The sequence below is a fragment of the Terrapene carolina genome, unplaced genomic scaffold (genome assembly GCF_002925995.2).
Source record: "Terrapene carolina triunguis isolate 2854851 unplaced genomic scaffold, T_m_triunguis-2.0 Scaffold131, whole genome shotgun sequence".
In the NCBI taxonomy this organism is placed as follows: Eukaryota; Metazoa; Chordata; order Testudines; family Emydidae; genus Terrapene; species Terrapene triunguis.
In genome coordinates, this window is record NW_020664482.1 from 532,052 (window position 1) to 557,298 (window position 25,247).

At 52.9% G+C, this 25,247-nt stretch overlaps 2 protein-coding genes and 1 pseudogene across 2 annotated transcripts in view; 2 read left to right on the plus strand and 1 right to left on the minus strand.

Moving 5' to 3' along the window:
* The window catches only part of SLC7A3 (solute carrier family 7 member 3), a 15,259-nt gene extending 4,862 nt beyond the window's left edge, over window positions 1–10,397 (plus strand). Inside the window, exons 2-12 of the mRNA XM_024203770.2 lie at window positions 1,496–1,904; window positions 2,489–2,647; window positions 2,792–2,972; window positions 3,391–3,503; window positions 4,237–4,459; window positions 6,008–6,147; window positions 6,248–6,350; window positions 7,343–7,554; window positions 8,542–8,708; window positions 9,064–9,172; window positions 9,770–10,397. Coding sequence (XP_024059538.1) covers window positions 1,535–1,904; window positions 2,489–2,647; window positions 2,792–2,972; window positions 3,391–3,503; window positions 4,237–4,459; window positions 6,008–6,147; window positions 6,248–6,350; window positions 7,343–7,554; window positions 8,542–8,708; window positions 9,064–9,172; window positions 9,770–9,900 — 1,908 coding nt within the window. The 5' untranslated portion in view covers window positions 1,496–1,534 and the 3' untranslated portion in view covers window positions 9,901–10,397. The remainder of the gene's footprint in view (window positions 1–1,495; window positions 1,905–2,488; window positions 2,648–2,791; window positions 2,973–3,390; window positions 3,504–4,236; window positions 4,460–6,007; window positions 6,148–6,247; window positions 6,351–7,342; window positions 7,555–8,541; window positions 8,709–9,063; window positions 9,173–9,769) is intronic.
* An 8,523-nt stretch (window positions 10,398–18,920) lies between these two features.
* Window positions 18,921–19,630, plus strand: LOC112109313 (annotated as a pseudogene).
* Window positions 19,631–22,214: 2,584 nt separating this feature from the next.
* On the minus strand, window positions 22,215–25,240 carry LOC112109314 (nuclear cap-binding protein subunit 2). Its single transcript, XM_026653100.2, has 3 exons — window positions 24,847–25,240; window positions 23,658–23,796; window positions 22,215–22,945 (listed from the first exon to the last, which is right to left on the minus strand). Exons 1-3 carry the CDS (start codon window positions 24,894–24,896, stop codon window positions 22,847–22,849), a joined length of 288 nt encoding a protein of 95 aa, XP_026508885.1. The 5' UTR covers window positions 24,897–25,240; the 3' UTR covers window positions 22,215–22,846.
* Window positions 25,241–25,247: the final 7 nt, after the last annotated feature.

The following is a 25,247-nucleotide window of genomic DNA, read 5'->3' on the forward strand; positions in this document are numbered from 1 at the left end:
GGCGGGAGCTCTCCCAAGCCGCTGGGCGGGAGCTCTCCCAAGCCGCTGGGCGGGAGCTCTCCCAAGCCGCTGGGCGGGAGCTCTCCCGTCGGTTAAATAACTCTCGCCTCCGTGAGAGGCAGTGGCTCTGGTGGCAGATGATACCAATTCCTCTCCACAGAACTCCAGGGGTACGAGGAGAGCTGTCCTGCTAAGATTCGGGGACAGCCAGATGCCCAGCCAATGACATTAACTCTGGCATGATGTTGAAAATGCCGTAAAGACACTGCAGAGTACTCGAAAAGTGAATTCAAAGTCCCTTTCTCAAACTGGGTTCCATCAATGCTGTGGCTCTCCTGCCCCGTGTGACCCACCTCCATCCACAGGAGTCTCCTGGGGTTTGGGGCCAGGCACTGAGATGGGGCATCAGTGAGCAGGGATTTCAGCAGATTGTGTGGATGTGCAGAGCTCTGCTGCCCTTCTGTGGGGCTGCGTGATTATGAAGCCCTTGGAGATCCTTGGATGAAGGGCATGTTCTTACTCGAGGGTCCAGTATAAGGCCATGAGAAGTTTTCCAGACCTGCACCATATACTGTAGGGCCTTTTCCTGACCCTGTCCCTATTCCTGGGCTCCATGCACCTGCTCTACTGGTGGTTGGCATCAGCATGGTGCTTGCTGGGAATCTCTGCAGTGCTGACTGTGACCGTATGAGAGGCTGGTCTGGGGTGCAGGTGCTGTGCTGAGATGGGCTGAGAGGCTGGCGAGGCACCGTGGAGATGAGCTTAGTGTAAATGCCAAGAGAAAAGTTGCCTCGTCCTAGTGACTCAGCCCCGTTTACCCGATTATCCGTTTAATTGGCAGAACATTCCGTTTTGTGACGGTCTCTGCCATTCACACCCACAGACTGTGGCATAATAAGAATATTCAAACAGTCACATTTGGGCCAGGGAGTGTCTAGGCTGCCAAGCGGAGTGGGAGTACGCACCAGACAGCTAACCGGTCGTGCGACCTGCCTTTAGGTATTGATGGGTGTGGAGTGTTCGGTGCTTGCCTGGGGAGTCTCAGGTTTCCATAACAAACAGTTGCTGGGCTTGTCCTTCGCTTGTGCCTCCTACCACTGAAAAGCAAATAAACCAGAAGCTGGTTCAGGGGGAGTTGGGCTGCAGACAAGGCTGGTGGTACACAACCCTTGGCCAGTGATGGTGGATAGGCATCAAGCAGGTTAACGGGTGATGGGTACCATGAAAGGAGGGCTGATGCTGATCTGTGTGGTGGACCAGTTAGCTCCCTGTGCTAGTGGGATCAGTTGACAGGCGTTAGTGGAGCCTGGGATGCAGCAGTGAGGTCACTGCGAAATTCCAGCTAGCCTAGCCTTTGAGTCTGCTGGAGCTCTACAGCAGGGACCGCTCGGTTGGCTGCATGCTGCTGGCTCTTGAGATCTCTGCAGTCTTGTCTTGCTGACACGGTTGCTACCTTTAATGTTCCTTGTGGTAATGGAGTGACGTTTTCTTTCAGGAGTTTTGAGTAGTCCAACACCTCCTGGGCGTGGATACAATGTGTGAGAAAACAATGACTGGCTTTGGCAAGAAGCTGATCCGCCGCCGAATCGTGGATCTCAGTGTGGAGGACACCCGGCTGGCCCGCTGCCTCTCCACCCTGGACCTTATCGCCTTGGGGGTTGGCAGCACGCTGGGGGCAGGCGTGTACGTGCTAGCTGGGGAAGTAGCCAAGGAAAAGGCTGGCCCTTCAATTGTTGTCTGTTTCCTGGTTGCTGCACTCTCCTCTGTGCTGGCTGGGCTTTGCTATGCGGAGTTTGGGGCCCGGGTTCCCAAAACCGGCTCTGCCTATCTCTACAGCTACGTCACAGTGGGAGAGATCTGGGCCTTCACAACTGGTTGGAACCTGATCCTGTCCTACGTGATAGGTACGAAATGGTGGAAAGAGGAGGAACTTGGAGTGGACTGGGGCAGGCAGGCGGGTGGAGGGCAGGGGAGAACTTCCTGAGTTTGTTGATCACGGGGAGGCATCACTGCTGGGATGGAGGGTCTGGCCAAGTCCTCCCGGGGTGGGGGCTCTTGGAGGCCGTGCACGTAGTGGCTGTGCTGATTAGATATCTGGAGCACGAGGGTCTAGGGGACAGAGTTCAGGGTTCACCTGCCAGGCCAGACAGTGCTGGGAGCCCCTCTCTGGTGACCCCAGCCTAGGCAGTGCTTGGTGTTGCCTAGGCCCAAAGAGCAGTGCAATGAGCCAAAGGCTTAGGGGTGGTGCAGTGAGGAATGGGGATCCCAGAGGGGGCCCCACAAGTTCTTCCCTTCAGGCACAGCAGTGCCGTGGTGACGGTGCTAGAGGGCTCTCGTGACAAAGGCGTGTATCCTCCTAGTGCTCGGTGGCAGAGCTGGGCTCCCTGTGCTGGGGGCGGGGGGTCTCCACAGCTCTGCCATGTACTTGGGAGGAGGTGGGGGGTGGAGGCTTCTCTGGTTAACGTGCAACTTTGCTCTTGGTTGCTAGGGACGGCGAGTGTCGCCCGAGCCTGGAGTTCTTCCTTTGACAATATCATTGGCAACCACATCTCAGTCTTCCTTAGAAGCAGCACCTCCCTGCATGTGCCGGGCGTGCTAGCCGAGTACCCGGATTTCTTCGCGCTGCTCCTGGTCCTGCTGCTCACAGGTGAGAGGTGCAGAGCTCTGTAAAGCTACGTGAGCTTTGTGGCATGGGCGGGCGAGTGGGGAAGGGCGTGGCCCAGGGGCATTGATTGTGGGCAGGGTGTGGCTGGTGCTGCCCCTCCTATCCCCTCTTGTGTTCCTTCCCCAGGTTTACTGGCATTTGGCGTGAGCGAATCTGCCTTAGTGAATAAAATCTTCACTGCAGTGAACCTTCTGGTTCTCTGCTTTGTCATCATCTCTGGCTTTGTGAAGGGAAGCGTGAAGAACTGGCAGCTGTCTGAAGAAGACTATTACAACCACTCAGCCGTGGCCACCAGCCAGGACGTTAGGTAGGGGGAACATCCCACTCCCCAAACTCTGCCCTCTAGCGGGAGCCCAGCCCAGCTTTTTGCCCACAGTTGGTACCTACCTAGGGAGCTGTGCTGCTCCTGCCCGTTCTGGCTGCTGCTTGGCCCCCTTGCTAGCCGGGCTCCGAAGGGCTGTGCCCTACCCTGGAGTGTGCCATGCAGCTTCCCCTGCAGCTGACAGTTGCACTATCTGGTTTGTGGCTGTCGCAGGCTGTTAAGCTGCATATTGATGGTGACTGTAGACACCTGCTCCCATGGCAGAGATGCTTTACACAGGATACAGAGTCTGAAACCTGCCTGTGGCATTTGCTCAGGGGCTTTTCAGCTCTGTCTCCAGCAGGCAGAGGAGGTAGATGTTAACTGAGACTCCTCCAAAACTAACCAGACTTTCCTCTCTCAGCATTGGCTCCCTGGGATCAGGGGGTTTCGTTCCTTTTGGATTTCAAGGGATCCTCGCTGGAGCTGCCACGTGCTTCTATGCCTTTGTGGGATTTGACTGTATCGCTACAACAGGTAAAGCAACTGCTTATGCATTATAATAATGAATAATAATAATTAATGGAGATATCCCATCTCCTAGAACTGGAAGGGACCTTGAAAGGTCATCGAGTCCAGCCCCCTGCCTTCACTAGCAGGACCAAGTACTGATTTTGCCCCAGATCCCCAAGTGGCCCCCTCAAGGATTGAACTCACAACCCTGGGTTTAGGAGGCCAATGCTCAAACCACTGGAGAGGGCTGGGATTTCTACTAGGATGTTGTGCCTTTGGCCTGCTTGGATGTTCCCTCTTCCATGTTGGCTTGTGGCTAGTGCTGCATTTCATTTTAGGGGCCTGCCCCATGGAATAACCCCTGTGCCTGCCTCTGCTGCTGCTTCCCCCAGTCACAGCAGCTCTATGAAATCAGCCTGATTATCGGCAGTTTTACTGTGGTCCCAGGTTCTGGAACTGACCAGTCTTGCTGATTTCACTCTGTTTAGCCAAGCCAAGTGGAGGCACTGGAGCTGTATGTAGGCTCAGGCAGACAGCACTACACTGGGTCACATTGGGGAGGCTCTCCAGCTTCCTGAGTTTCAAAAGCAAAGCTAAACTTCTTTAGAAGCTGACTCCCGACAGCGACGCTCTCCACTCGTCTGCAGCAATGGGGTCCCTGAGGTCCCCTTATCACATTCCAGTGGCACAGCACTTGCGGATGTGTCGGGGAGGGAAGATGCTAGTGCTCCAGGTCTCATCTCTGCTCTCCTTTCAGGGGAGGAGGCGAAGAATCCTCAGCGTTCTATCCCCATCGGCATCATTGTGTCTCTCCTGATCTGCTTTGTGGCATATTTTGGTGTTTCTGCTGCCCTGACCCTCATGGTGCCCTACTACCTGTTGAACAAGGACAGTCCCCTGCCCGAGGCCTTCAAAGACGTGGGCTGGGAGCCTGCCCGTTATGTTGTAGCCGTCGGATCTCTCTGTGCGCTCTCAACCAGGTAAGGAACTCGGGACTTCGTCCAGCACCCTGCTCCAATCACCGCTTCCCCCGAATCTTGTTCTGGCTCTGGAAATGATGGAGGTGGTGTCTGGCTAACGGTGATTAAGTGCGGGGGGCTAGATGGCCGGGGGGAGAGGTTCATTTCCTTCCACAACATGGCAGTAATTGTTCTCATCTCTACTAGACCAACTGTATAGGCGGCAGTCACAAGATTTACTGGTATGCTAGTGTATGTGGGTGAAAAGCAAACCCTTGTCCAGCCTTGGACAGGAACGTTCCCTCCCAGACAGCTCATCCTTGTGTGCCCAGTACCCCCCAACAGTGCACTACACGCCCATGCCCTCGTTGAGGGGCCAAGCACCCCAGGAACCTCGTGAGCCCCAATATCCCCTAGCCCGTCACGAGTGACATGGGAAGACACCAGTGACAGGTACTTGGTGCCGTTCGCACTGACTCCATGAAGCCAGTGGCCAGAAGAATGAGACACTCGCAGCAACAGAATTCAAGCGACGGAAAGCAGGGGCCTTTGTCTAACCTCTGTGTACTTGCTCCGAGAGATCCCAGCACCAGGCCCACCAAAAATGCATAATTTGTGCCTCTTCTTCAGCTTCAGATGCTAGCAAATGAGAATCGCTGGGTGTGAGTCACTTGTTTATCTGAATAGTATTGAAGCCCCAAAAAACGTCTGCTACCACGGCACATGGATGTAAACCAGCCGTCTATGCAATGCGGGCTGTTTCTTGTGGTGGGTGGTACTTGTCAGCCCATCTGCTCTTCAGGAAAAGCCCCAAGGAACTCCCTCCTGTGGCCAGTTCCTCACACGCCCCTCTTCATTGGAGGCATTGTTTTAAGTAGTTGTCATGGTTCTGATGTGCCGAGAGCTGTGCTTAGAAGTTCCAGTCACATGGTTCATGGTAAGAGTTTGTTCTCATCAGTGCAAGAAAATAAACTGAAACAAAAGTGCTAAGTTGTGACCCTCCTGGCCATGGCTTCTGGGCTCCTCCTGCTCAGTGTCACATCTGTGTGGCTCTGGTTAACTGGCCTTGTCTACACGCACGAACTGTCCTGGCTGAGCTGGGTTGGCTTAGGAACAGATTTAGTTTGATTGTGCGACCCCTTGTGGGGAAGCGCCTGCTGTGTTTTGAGCGCCAGGTGTTGATCTGGCTTCATTCAGTGAGGAATCTAGTGGGGAGTATGAGACCACAGAACCCTGCCCCACCACTGACTGTCAAACGTGCTGGGAGTGACCCTTCCTGGGGGAGAAGGCTGTGGCTGCCACTGCTGTGAGAATGTTATCACCGGCCCTCAGCGGGGCATCCATAACGCTTCTCCACTGAATTTACGCCAACTCCAAGAGTCAGATCAGAATGTACCAGCCCTGATCTAAAGGGTCCAGGCAAGGGATGGAGGGTCCTTCTGTGCTGATCTCACTACTCCTGGCTTTTGAAAAGGCCACAGGGACCAGCTAGTGACTGGCATGGTGGCGAGAGGTCTGGATCGAGGCAGCGAATACTGAATGTGTTGGTGTAATCTTTCTCCACTGCAGTTTGTTGGGCTCCATGTTCCCCATGCCCCGGGTGATCTATGCCATGGCAGAGGACGGGCTGCTTTTCAAGTTCCTCTCCAGAGTGCACGCACGGACAAAGACTCCCCTGGTGGCCACCATTGTGTCTGGCATCGTTGCTGGTAAGCAGACGCTTGCTCCTGCCTTGTGTTTTGCCGCTCACGTGGCCTGGCTGAGAGCGAGCCCAGGGCTTGTGCTCATCCCGTGCCTGTTGTATTGCAGCTCTGATGGCGCTCGTGTTTGAGCTGAAGGACCTGGTGGACCTCATGTCGATTGGCACTCTGCTGGCGTACTCTCTGGTTTCTGTTTGTGTGCTGATTCTCAGGTGGGTGTCTGCCTACAGCCTGCCCCTTTGAGTGTTAGCTGCCTTCTGAACAGGGCCGCTTGGTTCATGTGCTGGAGACCATACGCTGCCGCCAGAGCTTCCTGCCCCCAAAGCCCCCTGCCCAGAAAAGCCATTTCTTGCCCGTTGGAGAGCAGCTGCCCTGGGGAGCCAGCAGCTATCTCCATGGGGGTGTATGGCAGTAGCGGGTGCTGAGCTGGGCATGGGTCTGGCCCTAGCCAGGCTGAGGAGCCTGGGCCTGGGCCTTGGCCTCAGAGGGAGCTTGTGTGGAAGCTGTCCTTCCTTCCGCTATTTGGACGCTCAGTGTGTGTTTGAGATCAGAGGGGGGTCCGGGTATTTCATGCTCTAGAAGCTCCACAAGGAGGGGCAGGGGAACCTTGGCTGCCATCACAGGCCACTTTGCAGCCTGGGACCATAGCTCTCCTGCGCTGTCACTCTCTGACCTTCCCTAAAGACTCCTTGCTCGGGACTCCACGGAGCGGAGCCTGAGCAGTCACCAGGCTGCCGGGGCGCTGGAACAATGTGTATCATGGGGGTGCTGAGAGCCATTGACCCAAACTGCAAATCCTGGATATGATGGAACCACTTCAAGCCAGGGGATGTGCAGCACCCCCACACCCCTAGTTCCAGCACCTGTGCCAGGCTGGCCAGGCCCCAAGCCTTGTGAAAGCCTCCCCAATCGGTGGTAATGGTGAATCACGTCCAGAAGCATTTGAACACTGGTGTGTGTAGTCCCTGTGTGGGCCCGGACATAGCGAGCCCGATGAACACGCCAGGCTGCATTGGGCCAGCTGGTTAGTGTTGGCAGCGGACTTAGCTCCAGCCTGCACTTTGAAAGTCTTGCCCTGGATACAGCTTTGTGCTGGGTGCCCTCAGAATCTAATGCCCTGGCAGGGAAGCACCTGACTCTGTGCTACTGCTCTGGAGGCAGCTTGGGCAGCTGTTGAGTCACCATTGACTTGGGGTTTGTTCAGGTATCAGCGGGATCAGCTGAGCTCTCCAAAGGGCCTGGAGATGGTGGAGCTGAATGGAAACGAGGAGGAGAAAGTGATCATGAACCCCATAGTCAGTGACTCCCAGGCTGCACTGAAGGAGAAGCCCACGTGGGGGAGCCTCTTCAACCCCCGCAGCGAAACTCCAACCAGCTTGTCAGGGAAAATTGTCTACATCAGCACCGCAGCTGTCGGTAAGTGCGCCAGGAAGTGCCTGACCTCAGCTGGGTAGGCGCACAGGAAGTGAAATGCAGCGATTGCTTTAATTGGGTCTCGATCAGAGTCCAGGCCTGCGATGTGTGCAAAGGCAGGAAATGAGCAGGGTTGTTGCCAAAGCCATACAGGAGCATCCGGTGTCGTGCACATGCCCTGGCTTTCCAGTGTGCCCCTGGAGCTCAGCACAGGGTGAGCGCACAGCCACTGCACATGTCTGCAGAACTCCGGGGGTGGCACTGCCGTCATGTGATGGGGGCCTGCTAAGTTCATGGGTGGGGTACAGTAACTGGGCTCGGGGGCAGCGAGCCTGGAGTGCTGATTGGAATGGTGGTGTCTGGGTAAAACTCACAGGCAGAACTGCTCGACAGAGCGGTCACCGTGGTGCTGGGGTGTCTGGGTTAGGCTGGGACTGCTTAGGCATGTCCTATGTGGAGCACGTGGGGCAAGGATTGGAGAGCTGAGGACCCCTGCAGGTCTCCCCCGGACTGCCAGGAACTAATGGGAAGCACTAAAGATTCAGTGCACCTGGGTGTGCTGCATGGCCCCCTTAATGAGGGCGTGTCACTAACTCGGTTGCCGGACTAGGGAAGCTGCCCCTCAGCGCTCCCATCTAAGCAGGAATCTCCTGTAGGAGTAGCACAAATACCTGACTCCACATCCCCATCTATGAAATGGGGAGATGGGACAGTGTTTGCAGAGTGCTATGCAAGTGCTTACTGATTACCCCGGGGCTTCAGGGTGCATTTATTTGGAAGGGAACTGGCTCCAGTCACGTGGAGCTGGGCGAGAGAAGAGTCCAGGCTCTTCAGCCGGTCTCTGGGGATCTGCAGGCGGCCTAGAGAATAAAGCCTGGCTGGCAGCTGTGACCATGCTGGTGCCTGCTGCCTGTGGCTGGGATCAGAGCAGGGAGTGAGGCAGTAGCCATTTTGCTTGGGCAGCACAACATGGTCTCTCCTTTCTTGCAGCTCTGTGGATCACCATCCTGTGCCTGGTCCTGGCCCAGAGGATGGACTCCCTGTTGGAGGGCAGTGTGGGCTGGATCGTAGTCTGCATGGTCCTCCTGGGGCTTATTCTGCTCTTCACCATCATTGTCTGGAGACAGCCGCAGAGCAATGCCCGGCTGACTTTCAAAGTAAGAGTAACAGCCGGGAGCTGGGTTCCCTCCCAGGAGGTGTTCCCACCACTGCCGCTTCCATGGCAACCTCTGCTGGGGACAGTGGGATTTGCTGCCGGCAGCTTGGCCGTGGGTGCAGCCAGGGCCATCCGGCCAGGAGACAGCCTGTCAGAGCGGCCCGGGGTCCCTGAGATTTTGCTGCCAGATAATTGGGCAAAAAAATGAATGTTCCCAGCGTGTGTCAGACCCCAGGTGGTTGTGACAGACTCTGGGTGGCCCCTCCTTGGCTGGGAGCACGGGGAGGGGGAGGGCAGCCTTTGCCTGCTGTGCTCCTCTCCGCAGCAGCAGTGGCTCAGCCTCTCTCCTCTCACAGGTGCCTTTCCTGCCGCTGCTGCCGCTCTTCAGCATCTTCGTTAACATTTACCTCATGATGCAGATGAGTGCTGGAACCTGGGCCCGGTTTGCTGTCTGGATGGTCATAGGTAAGCGAACACACCGCTCCGGGCATTGTGTCCTGACCCTGAGGCAGGGACTCGCACTCTTCACCTCCCCTCCCCGTGAAAAGCCCCATAAGGGGGACCTTACAAGGGCTGGACTCACCAGTATTCACCTGGTGATGGGCTTGGGCCTGGCAGAGGAGCTCTGGACCCAGGGCGGGTGGGGAGGCTGCTCCATCCCTGCCTGACGGGGGCCCAGTTGCCCTATTTCACCCTGATTTTCACGCCTCGCTGTGGAGACTTCTAGAAGCAGCAGGGTGCCGCAGTGTCCTGCCGCTCTGTGAGATGCTGAGAGCTGAGCCCTCTGGAGTCAACAGCTGGCAACAGGTGACGTTAATCTGCCGCTGTGGCTGCTCTTTGTCTAGAGCCCACCAGAAGTGGGGTTTGGGCCCTGCCTGCAGCTCACTAGCGCTAGGACAGGCCCCTTCCTCCTGGGGGAGAGGGAGGCAGTGCTGGGGGGAGGAAGCGAGAGGCCCGTTAGCCTGTCTGGGCTCTGGGGAGGGTGTGCCGGGGCTGGGTGGCAGGTTTCTGCGGCTCTTGGGCTGCTTGGGGGCTGATTCCAGTGCTGAAATTCTCTTGCAGGTTTTGCCATCTACTTTGGCTACGGAATTCGGAACAGCATAGAAGGGAAGAAATCCCATTCCACAGCAGGCAAGTCTGTGCACTTCTCCGGGATAGACCTCTGCCCTGAAGCTGCTACAGTCCGAGCCTGAGGACGTTCAGAGCAGTCTCATCTGCATCCTGGACTCCCCGAAGGCCCTTGTCCTCCTGGCCCCTCCTTTCTATGGAGCAGAAAGGCAATCTGAGCAAGACTGCGAAGCCCTCGTCAGACGGATTCTGAAAATGAGGTCATGTGGCAAAGCCCAGTTGGGTCCCCTCTGTTTACCCTGATGAACTGGATGTTAAAATCCCAAACCAACCTGAGGATAGGGACGGGGCCAGTCGTCTGCCAACCTCCTTCCCCTGGATGGATGTTGTTACCTTTGACGCTGTTGTGTCAGGAATGCTGCTTTCTTTGGCTGATAGGAGGCCCCCATGTAAATAGTGCAGCTATATTTATTCTGTCCGGCCATGTGGCTGGGGGCTGCCTTTCTCTTCTGTCTGTTTGTGTAAATAGAGTCCTGTGTTCCATGGTTCTTAACACATTCTTTGTGTAGAATCGGTTTTAAACGTTGGCTTTTGTACTATTAAACTCCAGGGTTTTTTTAAATATTCAGCTCCTTCAGTCTGCTGGTGGCTTGTTTGGATGCTTGTTTTATTTCCCAGTTACGTGTGGTTGGGGCACGTCCCAGGCGCAGGCCCCGCTGGAAAGTGGTGGCTCCGGAGCCGTGCAGTGGAATGCCTGGGGAAGGGGCACACAACAAACGGGGCAGGACTCTTTCCCAGCAGCTTTCTGGGGAGGGTTTGGTGTTCGGGGGAGACAGAGGCCTGGGTAATTACTCAGGTAAGTTAGAGGCTTTGTTATCAAGGCATGTGTCCCCCGAGGAGCCCTGTTACACTTAATTAAAACGATAATGGATCCTACAGTAGCATTTCCTTTGGCACAGTCTCAACCGCCTTTAATGGCACTTTAACTTACGCTGGTCTGCAGATCTCCCAGGGTTTAAGGGCTGCAGCCAGTGGTGTTTTCCTGGCACTCTTAGGCCTTGTCTATACTAGAAGGGAGTTTGTCAGCTTAGCTACCAGCGGGGAGACCGTAGTAATCCTGTCAGACCAGCGGCAGTGCTGTTGCCAGTGCCCTTGGCCAGTTCTGCAGGTGAAATAAGTGGGACTGGAACCTCTCTTGTCTGTACAACTGCATCTGCGCTAGGGATTTTGCCAGCAGAGCCAGACCTGTTCCAGGAGTGGGGGTTTCACATGCCTCAGACGTAGCAATGCTGGCAGAACCGAAGTGGAGACCAGGGCTTTATGAAGAAGGATTTGTTACCATAGCACTGGGGAGCCCCTGTCATGGTCCAGGACCCCGTTGTGCTAGGCGCCTGCGGAGGCTGGTCTGGACTGACCATCTGCTCACCGGGAGTTTCAGGGAAGATCAGCCTTCCTCCGGCCTTCCTTCCCCTGCCCCAGAACTACCCCCAGAGCTCCCGGTGTCGTGTCTGTAGGAGGCAGTGGGATGGTGGCTGGCCACACAGGAGCTGGTGTTGGAGGTGCCCAGTAGCTTCTCGGCAGCAGCTAGCGGCACTTCTGGCGGCTGTAGCATAATGAGCCAGCCTGCCTGGAAGTGCCCACCGCTCCCACTGCAGGGCAGAGGAGGTAGAGAATTCTGGGCTCCCAAAGGCACTCGGCACCTGGACAATTGTAGAACACCAGGCAGACCTCTTGGCTCTGGCCGGCTTGTTAATCCTTAGAAGGGCGTCCACTTGCCAGGCGTGTTCCGCTGAGCACTTGTCACTGCAGATCTCAAAGCAGAGGGAGATTAGGGCATTGCGCTGGGAGCCATGTGATCTGGACTCCTAGTCCCAGCTCTGCCACAGATGTGGGGCACATCTCTTCCTGTGTTTGTGGCTGTTTCCCTGTCTGCAAGATGAGGCTAATCCTGTCTGTGTGCATGAGGCTCAGACGCTACAATGCTGGGGGAGCCCGAGAGCCCCGCAGATACGACTTATTCTGACTTTACAGGTGGGGAAAATTCAGGGGCCTGAAGCTAAGCCAGAGAGTCCAGTTGTGGGGAGCAAGGCATCGCTTAGACAGGTGCTTGCCTGGAGGGACCAATGCTAAACCCCTCGTGTCAATGGCAGGCAAAGCTGGGAGTGGAGTCCAGGTTTCCAGACTCCCACTCCTGGGCCCTCTCTGCTGGGCCATGCTCCTTCCCAGCTGCAATGGAGGCTGGACCCTTGGTGGAGTGGGTATTAAGGAGCATGTCTCTGGGCTATCTAGCCCACCCTGTCACGAGCTGCAGGGGCTGCTCCTCATCCGCTTCGGATAGCAGTGATGGGAGAATCATAGAATCTCAGGGTGGGAAGGGACCTCAGGAGGTCATCTAGTCCCACCCCTTGCTCAAAGCAGGACCAATTCCCAACTAAATCATCCCAGCCAGGGCTTTGTCAAGCCGGGCCTTAAAAACCTCTAAGGAAGGAGATTCCACTGTTACCCGGGGTTCTTTTAACCCAAAGCTCTCAGTAACTTTTACTCTGTGCGAGGAGGTGTCAGGAAATAAATCGGGAGACACGGCCGTCCGACCGATAGATGGCTGGCACAAACAGGACAACACGAGTGCTTTCACTTAAAGCTAAACTTTACTTAGTCTCAAGCACTTACACACGTCCGCAACAGGTTAGTGAAACAGCCCAACCCTCAATAATTACCGAAGCTGAGCGTGGCTTTCGAGTGGCACCGTGACAGGCTTCAGCTGGCCAAGCTTCCGTCTGCCAGTGGGCACCCGAAGATGTGTCCAGAGGGAGCGTCCCTGAAGAGTCCCTCCTGAGAAGTCCAATTACCTCAAACTTCCCCCCTTATTTATACATTGTATTACTAATGTCCCTTAAAGACAACTTGCTAAGCAAGCAGGGTTAAAAGGTCAGACACCTTATGATTGCCAGTTAACCAGAGATTGTTTTCTCTGAGTGTCCATGCCTTGGGGCCCTGACAAACATTCCCGGGGGCACATATAACCAGACTTCTTCTTCTTCTTCTACAATACATGCATCAGCAATTTTAACACTCTTCGCAGGAAGGGCACGGGGTCAAGCTGCCCTGTCTGTGGCACCTGGAAACCCCCTCCCCTCCTGTCTGGTTACACTGAGGCTGCTGCATCACTAATTTATGACCTGCTGACTTGGCTACTTTTAGCAATCAGTAAGAATGGTTCAGTACGGCCTGCTAACTTGACTACTGTTAGCAACAAGCAGTAGTGGTTTAGGCACTTTACTGGTTTGCCAAAATCTCCCCGAACACCCCCCCCCCCAGGTAACCCATTCCAGTACTTCACCACCCTCCTAGTGAAATAGTGTTTCCTAATATCCAACCTAGACCTCCCCCACTGCAACTTGAGACCATTGCTCCTTGTTCTGTCATCTGCTACCACTGAGAACAGTCTAGATCCATCCTCTTTGGAACCCCCTTTCCGGTAGTTGAAAGCAGCTATCAAATCCCCCCTCATTCTTCTCTTCTGGAGACTAAACAATCCCAGTTCCCTCAGCCTCTCCTCATAAGTCATGTGCTCCAGCCCCCTAATCATTTTTGTTGCCCTCTGCTGGACTTTTTCCAGTTTTTCCACATCCTTCTTGTAGTGTGGGGCCCAAAACTGGACACAGTACTCCAGATGAGGCCTCACCAATGTCGAATAGAGGGGAATGATCACGTCCCTCGATCTGCTGGCAGTGCCCCTACTGATACAGAATGCCCAGGCAGGTGGCAGTGCTTTGGGGACGGTGGGTGCAGAGGGGAGCTGGCTGCTCTGAGAGGGCTGTTGATGGCTCCAAAGTCCTTGTGGGGGCAGTTGAGGCTACACATTGTGTATTCAATGTCTCCCTTCCCTCCCAGAAAGGAGAATGCACAGAACTGCCTACTCCTGGGATAGTCTTGGAGCAGAGGCAGGTCCAATCCTGAGGTGCTAGCTGTTTCCTAGAGTTTGCAGGTTCACCTGGGTCAGTGTGGCAGGGATGAACATTGATCCTTGACATGCCCTTCCCTCCTCATGGCAGCAACCAGCCTGTTCTCCTGACCCAACGAACTTCACCTGTTTCCTCTTCTCCACATGAAGGCAGAAGCAGCAGGGCGAGTCACAGCAGGAGCTTGGGGACTGAGGGAGCTGGGCGAGCCCGTCTCCCCAGGACAGAGAAGCAAATGCTTTGTAACCATGGCAGATCAGTCTGATCACTAACTTCCTTACTGACAGGAGAGCAGCTGCTCTCTGTACTCTCAAGAGATAGGAGCAGACAGCAGGGCCCTGTTCAGTGGGAAAGCGGTCTGGCCTCCCAGTCTGCAGTTAGTGTGAATCTCTAGCCATGGGACAGACACTGACAAAACCATGCAGGAGCCCTATCGGACCTGGCGCTGGGCTTCTGCCCCACAGGTCCCACCTGCAATGCAAGGTGATGGTCATGTCAGTAAAATGGTGGCCTGGGCCTGGGGTTGGGGTGCAGGAGGAGGTGAGGGCTCTGATTGGGGGTGCAGGCTCTGGAGTGCGGCTGGGGATGAGGAGTTTGGGGCATAGGAGGGTGCTCTGGGCTGGGACTGAGGGGTTCAGAGGGCAGTAGGGGGATCAGGGCTGGGGCAGGGGATTGAGGCGAGGCTCAGGGGCGCAGGCTCCGAGCAGCACTTATCTCAAGTGACTCCCAGAAGCAGCGTTATGTCCCTTCTCCAGCACCTACGTGGAGGCAAGGCCAGGCAGCTCTACACGCTGCCCCATCCACAGGCACCGTCCCTGCAGCTCCCGTTGGAGTGCGTAGGAGCCGGAGTGGGGCCATGCCACTGCTTCCGGGAGCCACGTGGTGTGGCCCCGACCCAGCCCCCAGCTGGAGCGCCGGAGTGGGGCCGAGCTGCGTGGTACGTCCCACAGCTGGAGCGCCGGAGCAGCCCCCGACCCAGCGCCCTTGCTGGAGCGCCAGAGTGGGGCAAGCCCTAGACCCCGCTCCCCAGTGGGAGCTGGCCAGCCGGCTTAAAACGGCTCACAGGCTGTAGTTTGCCCACCCCGGCCTAGAGAGTACCTCTATCAAGTTTGCAGATAATACCAAGCTGGGAGGGGTTGTAAGTGCTTTGGAGGACAGGATTAGAATTCAAAATGATTTTGACAAACTAGAGACATTTCTGAATTAAATAAGATGAGATTTAATAAGGACAAATGCAAAGTGTTGCACTTGGGAAGGAATAATCAATTGCCAATACAAAATGGGAAATGACTGCCTAGGGAGGAGAACTGCAGCAAGGGCTATAGGTGTTGTAATGGATCACAAACTAAATGAGTCAACCATATACTGTTGCAAGAAAAGCAAACGTCATTCTGGGATGTATTCGCAGGAATGTTGCAAGCAAGACAAGCACGAAAGAAGTAATTCTTCTGGCTCTGCTGCTGACTCGCTATGTATGGCCTTTTGCTATAGTAACAGTCTTTGCGGAGAGACCCCTCCAATCCCTTCCCCTTCGCTTTGTCTCCATCTGCCAGATGGGGATATAATGCTTATCCAGATAGCACCAAGAGTGTGCAAGAGGCTTTCTAGACAAATAAGCACACAGCTCGTGCCCTGAGGAGCTTATGCTGTAAAATACTCAGCACTGTGACTATCCTTACCTCAGAGCGTGCTGGGAGAATTGCTATTATAACTCTAAGCCCCTTTTGTTTCCTTTAGGTTAGGGACTAAAAGTTCGATCTGCTTTGGATTTTGCTTCTCAAATGATGGATCCAGATGGTGGCTTGTCCGTTTGGATAACGGGGCAGGGATTGATCCAACAGAACCTTGCTTTGATTTTGGAGAAAGCTGATTGTAACTTACATTCTGTGTTGTGGTTATTCTTGTGCCAGTCTAAGCAGCATTAATTACTGCCTCAGACTGATACCATCTGACAAATTACATATACATGAATCTATTTTTTTAGGATTTCTCTTTCTAGATAAAATGGGCTTCAGAACTGTGGATATTGATTTTTACTGTCTGTTTTGTAATGCTTTGCCTGTATCTAGTGCTTTCCATCTCAGGATCTCAGAACCCTTCACAATCCTCCGGTAGGCAAGTGTCATGATTCTCCTTCTGCAGGCTGGGAAGCGGGGGGAGACAGAGTGGAACTTTCTTGCCTGAGGTCACCCAGTGAGTCTGTGTTGGGGGGGGGGATTTGACCCCACATCTTCTGATTCTCAGTCCTGTGCTTTATCCACTAGACAATACTTCCCTTCATGCTTCCTTAGCAGTAACACCTGACAGTTAAACGTCTTTATCTTTACAGCTTTCTCCAGGTTTGAAACCTAAGAGGAAGTCCCATTGCTCTGCAGTTCACTGTGCTCTGGGAGGGATGTGAAAGGCAGCCTGAACTCTGCTCTTGCTGGTCCCCTTTTAGCTGTATTCTGGGCACCTGCCCCTTCTCAGCCTTCCCCTAGGGCAGTGTCTGTTCTTCTCAAGGGCCGTATTAACTTCACTGTGCAGCTCAAAACATCAAAAAGGGGAAATGAATAATGGAGCCATTCTAAGGCGCCTTCCCCTTTTGTTCTGTTGCTTGCCTGAGCCCAAGCATGTTGCAGGTATGAGAGATGCTTTTGTTTCCTGGGTGTGCCCCTCTTATTCCTTTTTACTAGAGCCTTGCCAAGCCGCCTAAGGACCTGTGCATGCGTGCGTGTGTGTGTGTGTGTGTGTGTGTGTGTGTGTGAGAGCTGGGTCTTTCTGAGTTTGGAGAGAGCCTGGCTGATGGGGGGAGGAAAAGGCCTGGGAGAGTTACCCGTTGCTGGGTAAGGGAAAGCATGGTTATCAGATTACTGGGGTAGGTGTGTGCTTCCCTCTTAAGTAAGATGGTGTGTGGTGGTGTCGGGAGCCTGATAAGAGGAAAGTGTCCTTAATGCTGCATTTGCCCCCAACACAATGGGCAGTGTGAGAGTTTGAACAAAGCCCTTGATGAGAAGTGTCTATGGCCATGTGCCAGAGTATGGAATGAGTGTGTCTAGCATGTACCACTCAGAGGCCCCCTCTCCCGAGGGCTCGTCCTGTTCTGCCACCAGGTGGCAATAATAGCTTTCAGAGAAATTGCTGAAAGGGAATCTGCTCCCTGATCCGATGAAGTGGGTTTTAGCCCACGAAAACTTATGCCCAAATACATGTGTTAGTCTCTAAGGTGCCACAAGAACTCCTCAGTGTTTTTGCTCCGAGTGTGTCTCTGTGGTTTTCTCTCTAATCCCTCCCTCCAGCTACGATGCCAGTCGGGTAGGCTCTGGAATGTCTCTGGCGCATGGTCCCTCCAGAATTAAATACATTTTCCAATTTCTTTAACTTTCTTGATCACACAGAAGCTGTCAGTAAACACCACGCCACATGAGGAAGGTTCACTCGTATCCTGGGGAGTCTCAAACAGGCTGCAGCCATGGGGCATTTTGCTCACAGCTTGGAGCTGGGTTCATACCAGGGCCTTCTAGGGTAACAATTAATAAATAAAATGGACTGTTGACTGCCTTTCAGCTTCGTTTTTGCACAGCGGTTTGGCGTGGTTGGCAACCAGGAAATGTTCAGACCTAGAGTACGGGGCTGGCGGGTCAAGATGAGATGCATTGGCACAGGGTGTGGGCCCAGGACAGGAACAGGAAGTTCCAGGCTGAGGGGCACTGATAGAGCTGTGTGCGGGAAGCCCAGGGCTGGCATAGACGTGGGGGCTGCAGGTCAGAACTGAAGCCATTGGTGTGCAGAAAGCCTGCAGGGCACTCGCTGCTCTGCCTGGCTCCAGCCAGTGCTCTTCTGCTCGAACGTTCATCGAATATTAACTTCCACATTTTTGAACAGAAGAAAATATTCTGACAAGCCCTGGCTGTGGCTTTCCTTGTGGCCCCGCTGCGGTTGGGTTTAAGCAGCTTCCTTAGCACACGAGCTGTTGGCTGAGGGACACTCCTCCTGCAGGCGGCTGTGGAAGGGATTCCCTTCTCTCTGTGTGTGTTTAGGGCAGGGAAGCTATGAAACGCTGTATGTATTTAGACTGCCTGTGCGAGTTTGTTTTGAAGTTACAGAATCAGCCTCCTACCGGAGTTAGTCCATAATTCCCCACATCAGCGTGTGCCCAGCGAGAGGCCAGTCTGGTCCCCCACGATTTCCAGAAACACCTCTCCTCTGAGACTGTGTCTGCCAATGGTACCCGCACGCTTACTTTGTGGGCAGCGTGGAGAGGAAGAGGCAGAGGCACAGGTGGGCAACAAAATGGCAAATGAAATTTAATGTGGATAAATGTAAAGTAATGCACATCGGAAAAAATAACCCCAACTGTACATACAATATGATGGGGGCTAATTTAGCTTCAACAAGTCAGGAAAGATGTTGGAGTCATCGTGGATAGTTCTCTGAAGATGTCCGCGCAGTGTGCAGAGGCGGTCAAAAAAGCGAACAGGATGTTAGGGATCATTAACAAGGGGATAGAGAATAAGACTAAGAATATATTATTGCCCTCATATAAATCGATGGTACGACCACATCTCGAATACTGCGTACAGATGTGGTCTCCTCATCTCAAAAAAGATATACTGGCACTAGAAAAGGTTCAGAAAAGGGCATCTAAAATTATTAGGGGTTTGGAACGGGTCCCATATGAGGAGAGATTAAAGAGGCTAGGACTCTTCAGCTTGGAAAAGAGGAGACTAAGAGGGGATATGATAGAGGTATATAAAATCGTGAGTGATGTGGAGAAAGTGGATAAGGAAAAGTTATTTACTTATTCCCATAATACAAGAACTAGGGGCCACCAAATGAAATTAATAGGCAGCAGGTTTAAAACAAATACAAGGAAGTTCTTCTTCACGCAGCGCACAGTCAACTTGTGGAACTCCTTACCTGAGGAGGTTGTGAAGGCTAGGACTATAACAGCGTTTAAAAGAGACCTGGATAAATTCATGGTGATTAAGGCCATTAATGGCTATTAGCCAGGATGGGTAAGGAATGGTGTCCCTAGCCTCTGTTTGTCAGAGGGTGGAGATGGATGGCAGGAGAGAGATCACTTGATCATTACCTGTTAGGTTCACTCCCTCTGGGGCACCTGGCATTGGCCACTGTCGGTAGACAGGATACTGGGCTAGATGGACCTTTGGTCTGACCCGGTACGGCCGTTCTTATGTTCTTATGGGCGATTTTCTCTCAGTGGGCATCGGTTTCTGCTGGACTTCCCCTTCTCTCCTGCAGTCAAAATCTCCACAGGGCGCACTGGTGTCTGAACGCCAGGTGCTCACCGCTGCCCCCTGCATCCATGACAGCAAAGACAATATGAAGAGGGGGCCACAAAAATCAAGGTGGGCGTCTTAACCTTGTCCCAGAATACTGGGAATGAGACTGAGCCGGGGAAGCTGGTGATGCACTGGGCGCAGGTGATGCACACACAGGTGCCCCAGGGCTGGATCCAGGGCTCCGACTCCATCAACACATAGATTATGATTATGCCCTGCTGGAGCTTTGCAGACCCCATCAGTGTCCCTACATGACGCTGATGGTGGCATCAGCAATGGAGGACATGGCTGGGAAGAGAATCCATGTCTCTGGGTTTGACAGCGACCGGCCTGACGAGCTGGTTTACCAATTCTGTGGTGTGGAGGATGAGACGGCCCACCTCATCTACTAGCACTGTGATGCCAGGCCTGGTGCCTCTGGGGTCTACGGCAAAATGTGGGACCCCCAAGCAGCACAAGTGGGAGAGGAAGGTCATTGGGATCTTCTCAGGTCACAAGAAGCTGGGGAGCAGCATGACTATAATGTGTCTGTTTCCTTCACAGCCCTGATGTTTGCTCAGATTTGTTACTGGATCAAAGGAGATTATACAAACTGTCACAATGAGTGAGCTAGGGACTTACCCACCATCCACCCCAGAGACAGGGTTTGTGGGCTCCCTGACACTGATCCTGCCCTGTCCCTGGGGTCTGCACAGGCATGTGAGAAGGGTCAGGCACCCGCTGCTGAGTGGGGATGAACCTGTGCTGTTTCCTAGCGAGGCTGCTACACTGCCAAGCCTTATCCTACTTGTGTTTCAGGAGGTCTGCAAGTCACTTGGGATCAATTGGGGAAAGGCACCCCATGGCAGGAGCAGGATCACAGTCACAACTTTCCCCCTCTCCTTCAGCCCCAGGCAACGTTGGCTTAAGGGTAATTACAATAAAGCTTTCCCTTCCCATGCAGCTCAGCGTGGGCAAAGGTGCACGCCTCTGTCTCTGCGCTCCCTGAGGCTAGTGGGTGTGTGGAGCCTGTGGCAATGTGCACACAGAGGCTGGGCTCTCTCTTTGCTCCCGTGGCATTCAGTCCATGGTGCTTGGCCAGGTCCTAGTTCCACTGCATGAGCACCTTGCTCACCTGGACAGAGATGCACAGTCCCTATTTCCAAAAGGGCTGGTGAGTGGTTTGAGCCCCTGTGGCTGAAGTTAGTGTGATCTGTGTTCCCCAGCGTCTTGGTTTTGCAAAAGCAGCCTGGCCCTCAGTCACTGAAAATAGACCTCTTGCTTTCAGCGTGTTACTTCTGAAGACTGAGGTTCTGTGTGTTTGCTTCTGAGCTGCATTGAATTTCTATTGGGTCCTGGTGAAAATGTCTGTTGGTATGCTGGTGAAAGGGGCCTGAATGGCAGCCCTGGAGACTGACTCTTTTATGCACAGCGAGGAGCCCAGCTGGGGTGGGAGTGGGGCTGGTCTCCATGGCTCATCCAGTCATTGCCCTCTGAGAACACTATCAGCAAGGCCAGTTCTAATTGGTGTAGGATGGTAAACACCTGTTCACTAAGAACTGGACTGAGAGCCACCTCTCCCCCACCCCCACCATTTTTTTTCACACTAGGGCTCCTAAGTCTATCTTCTGGTAGTGGCCCTTACTATCACTGTAATGTTTGCGATGGATCCATTTAGGCTAATATATATATGAATAAAAAAGTGTGAGTACAGATTTCTCCTTTGTGTCATGCAAGAAATAGGAAGGGAACTCATCTGTCTGGACTAGGAAACTGCCAGAGGAGGTGCTCTTCCTACAGAGCTGGAACCGACAGACACAGGATAGCTATGGTGCTGCCTCGGCTTCCTGAGATCATGCCACCAGAGGAGTTCCTGGATGTTCAGGGACTCAGCTAATGAAAGTGCAGGGCTGCTGGGCTATAGCTGGAGCCCTGAGACACTCCCATTCCTGACAAGAATGGGGAAGGGGGCTTGGGTGTAGCACTACTAGATGTTTGTGGCACTTTACCGAGACAACAGACAGTCTCTGCTCCCAGTAGCTTATAATTGAGGAACACTGATGCTTCTTTTAATAACAAACCAATTCCAACACGTGCCCAGGCTGGTGTAGATTTTCAGCTGCTCTCTCCTATAACATGGATGAGAGGTAGAAGAGACCTCATGGGTCACAGGCGGGGGGGGGGGTAGTGAAGGGTTATTCCCTGTTGTACATTTGATCCTGAGTAGTTCTACTCCTTGTCGTGGGAGACACTCCCACAGCTCTCAGAGTGAGATTCTCCCTGACACTCTACTTCTGTTTTCCTTTAAGTGGCTGTGCCTCCCTACACACTTCTCGGGTGATTACCCCTTAGTCATCAGGGCTGTTGGGTAACTCACAGTGTAACTATAGCTTAGTTTGGATGCCTGGTCATGTCCTGCCACTGAATAGGAAGGATAGAGGCAGCCCCTGCTCCCTCTGAAGCTCAGAGGCCTTGAGCTGCTCTAAAGTATGTTATCTAATGCAAAAGATGAGACCATTGTGCAGGGACAAGTAATTGGTGCTTACATGACCTAAAACCAACTCACAGTCAAGACTTGACTTACGTAGAGTGGCTGAGCAGAACTCGGTGAAACTCAGTAAGTGCTGTCAGCACCTTTGTGGTTCCTTGCTCCTAAGGGCTCCTCAGATGCCAGCCCCAAGTTAGAGCAACCTTGGGCATGCTCCTTCACAGGTCTCAAACTGGATGAGGAGCTACGGGAACTCTTCACTAGGGTGATTCTCTTGTCTCAAGCTAAACTGGCTTTTAGCACAGCAAGCAAGAGCAGTAGGCTTCCAGCTCCTGCTTCTTGGTCTGGCCTCAAGTGCACTCTGGACATTCACGATGCTTCATATACTCTACGTTACAGGACCTGGCACTGACTGTGATGGTAGGAAATGGGGCAATTTCCCAGCATTCGCTGATGTGGGGAATTATGGACTAACTCCTCATCTTAGTACAAGCAGGTGAGTGTAAGTTTACCTACGATTTCCACCTGGTGACAAACCAGCTACTAGCACAGAGTGCAATGGGAAGACCAGTGAGACCAGCCCCACAGGGAAGACCCAGACAACAGTACGCAGACTTGTCTCCCCCACTGTGGTCAGAGGAGAGCAGCTCTGACATGCCAAAAGGATGTGTCCCCCAGAAGCCCTGCCACATGCCCAATGACAATGAATCACATACTGCAGCACATACAGGACTCAACGTTTATTTAAAAAACCCAAAGACAAACAAAACCATGGTGTAACAGTGAGGCTCTGCAACAGCCAGGCAGCACCACAGGAACAGCAAGGACTAAGACTCTGCAGGACTGACTGAACTAAGGGCCAGGAGTGCAGACAAGCACTTGCAAGTGACCAGTAAGATCTTGCTTTGCTTCTCTAATTTATACCAGCAACGATGCTTTAGAGCAGCAGACAAGATCGTAAATTACATATTTTAAAACTCCTGCCCTTACCCGAGAGATGCACAAGCAGCCAGGAGGGCTTTGATGGCTGTTATATTTCTCAGAAATCTGTGCTCTAGAGCAACCTCAGCTGTAATGACAACTTGGAGGCAGAAGTCTGAGCGTGACATGCTGCACTTATTCTTAATGAGAAATCCTGCAGAGTTGGCCACTCTATTTTCTTGCTGCCCTGTATCAGGACAGAACAGCCATTCCGGCCCAGGAGAGAGAAGGAATGAACAAATGTTAAACAGCCAGTCTAAGGAGGATTGCTTTTTGCTGGAACTTGGCTCCCACTCCACATCCCCATCCAAAGGGCCAGGACAGGACTAGCTGCAGAGGGCCAAAGCCCCTCTGTGTGCTAGGACAGATTAGGCAGTTAGTAGATTATAGTCTGGTGATTGGTTTTCTGCATCTGAATGATCTTGCCAAAGCCACCTCTTCCCACATCGTAGTCTGTCCGGTACTCGTCTCGCACCTGGGGCAAAGCAGTAACAGAAATTAGCATCCTGCACCTGCCTAGACACACACATTCTAAGAATCGGCATCCTCTTCCCACTCAATTGGTGGTGGGTTGAAATTCAGGTTACAAGCCCTTGCAACTCCTTGAAATATCTTACCAAGGAACCACTATCAAGGTGACTGATGAGAAGACCTCACATTTCTAATGGTGGGATCATCTTTAGACATAACAAAGCAACAGGGAACTGTCAAACACTGTTTGATTTTGCTTTGCAGTTCACCTTTATGAATCACCAAGGCTTGAACCCAAAGCTTTTTCCTGCTGGAAATCTGGGAAGAAATGCGGGAAGGAATCTTACCTTCTCATGGGTGGGTATCGTTTGAGGATTAGACTAGCCTTACAACCATGTCATCCCCATTATTATCCTGTTTCTCACTCCCCACCTTGATTGCTGCACCCTTTTGAGAGCACTAGGTTGAGACAAGAGCAATGCTTCATTTGGGCCATAGGACGCTTGGAATCCAAACTTTCAAATGGCATTAAGCACCACGCTCCAACTCTAGTGCTACTATAGAATCAGCTCTTAAAACAACTTTCAATTAACTTCAGTTCATTCTTGAGCCTGCCATGCACGCCCATCTTTGTACTGGATCAGCCAAAGGTAGCCCCACACATCACCCAGCCCCAAGGAAGCCAGGCTCAGTGCTGATGCTAGTACTCTCTTTACCTGTCCTCCAGTCTTTCCTCTCCCAAACTGTCGTCCCTCCTTAAACCCTGCATCCCAGTCAGTCCTGATGATCCGGTCATCCAGTCGGGTGCCATTGATAAACCTCATTGCATGCTCAGCATCTGCTCTTGTGTAATATCTGGAATGCGTTATAAGGAAGACTCAAAGTGTTATTAAGCTGGTGAACCCCAGCTGCTCATGGGCAAAGAAGAGGGGAATGGTATTCACAGCACTCTGGAGCCCGGCCTTCCAAGCCAATAGACACCAGTATTCTTTACAGAGCCAACTGCTATATTCACAGCCATCCGATTCTAGCTCCCTCCTTGCACAGCAACACACTACACGGTTGTATTGTAGTGCTACTGCAGAGAAGGAAGTAGCTTGCCATCTCTCAGTTCAGAGATGAAGCAAGCAGGACAAGCCTGCCATCATGTTGCTAAATGCATTTGTTTTTGGGACAGGATCTTCTGAATGTTTTATGAGGGGTTGAACCTGCACCAGTCCTGTTTCCAGCCCTGCTTGTATAACAGTCTTCTTAACAATCCTCTTTATGCTACATTAGAATCTACAGGGTATAAGTGGGAAGGGGAGAGGCCTAACCCAAGAGGCTCTGCAAGGACAGCTGTCTGTTAGACTAGGGCCAGGGCAGTAGCCTGTGCTTAAGAAGAGCACACTAGGCTATTCTACTGGCCCATTCATATATAGACTGAATGGGCTGAGGAAGGCGCAGCTAGATGGTCTTAACACCTGGTGAAATTCTCTGGCCTGTGCTATGCAGGAGATCAGACTAGATGAGCACAACGATCCCTTCCGGCCTTAAAAGTTATTACATCAATTTAAGAGATGAAAATAAAGGGACCAGATGGTGTGGAATCACTGTGACACACAAAAAATACAAGAGACTGTCCCACTGTTGTAGTTTTCATTGCAAGCACCACAGCAACGTCTGTGACTGAGGCAGCGTGGGAGAGAGACAGCAGACCCTGTAAAGGGAAGGAAAGGGTTTGGTACTGTGATTTTGAGAGTTCACAACTTTCATGCTTGCCAAACATATCACGGTGCATACCCAGCTCCTCCAGAAAGGCCAGGAACACTCTGTAACATGTTCAATAGAGCTGATGGGATCATGTGATTCAATCAAAAGAGCAGTGGGAGAAAAACCATGGCAACAGTAAATGGGAAAGGATACTCCACAAAGCAGAAGCCACAAGGGGTTTTCTTGACCTTGTCTAGCCCCATGACAATCCTCTTGACATCTCCGCATTTGGAGAAGAGCTCCTGGATCTGCTCCTCGGTGGTGTAAAAGGACAGGTTCCCCACATACAGGGTGCAAGAGAACTTCAGGGCCTTCTCCTGTAGGTATCGGCTACCCTGAGAGCACAACAAAGAATAAGTGTAGCTTGAGTGACCTGCTGTTCAGTGGGTGCCTGAGCCACAGAGGCCGTGCGACCACTACACGTGCCCGTCTGGGGACCTCCGCCTTCGACTCCAGCTGCTCCTACTCGGAGTTCTGGAGCGCCTGGGTTAAAGATGGCAAAATTGGAAATCACTGCACCGGGCCTGGGAATGTCTGGGCTGCACCCCACATAC

Bases quoted from the DNA above. Each gene is read 5' to 3' on its own strand.
- LOC112109314 (XM_026653100.2), bottom strand. From the start codon at position 24,896: ATGGGGCTAGACAAGGTCAAGAAAACCCCTTGTGGCTTCTGCTTTGTG. The intron at 23,797-24,846 runs GTATCCTTTCCC...AACGCATTCCAG, and splicing joins TGTGGCTTCTGCTTTGTGGA to ATATTACACAAGAGCAGATG. The intron at 22,946-23,657 runs GTAAAGAGAGTA...GCTTTGCCCCAG, and splicing joins GAGGAAAGACTGGAGGACAG to GTGCGAGACGAGTACCGGAC.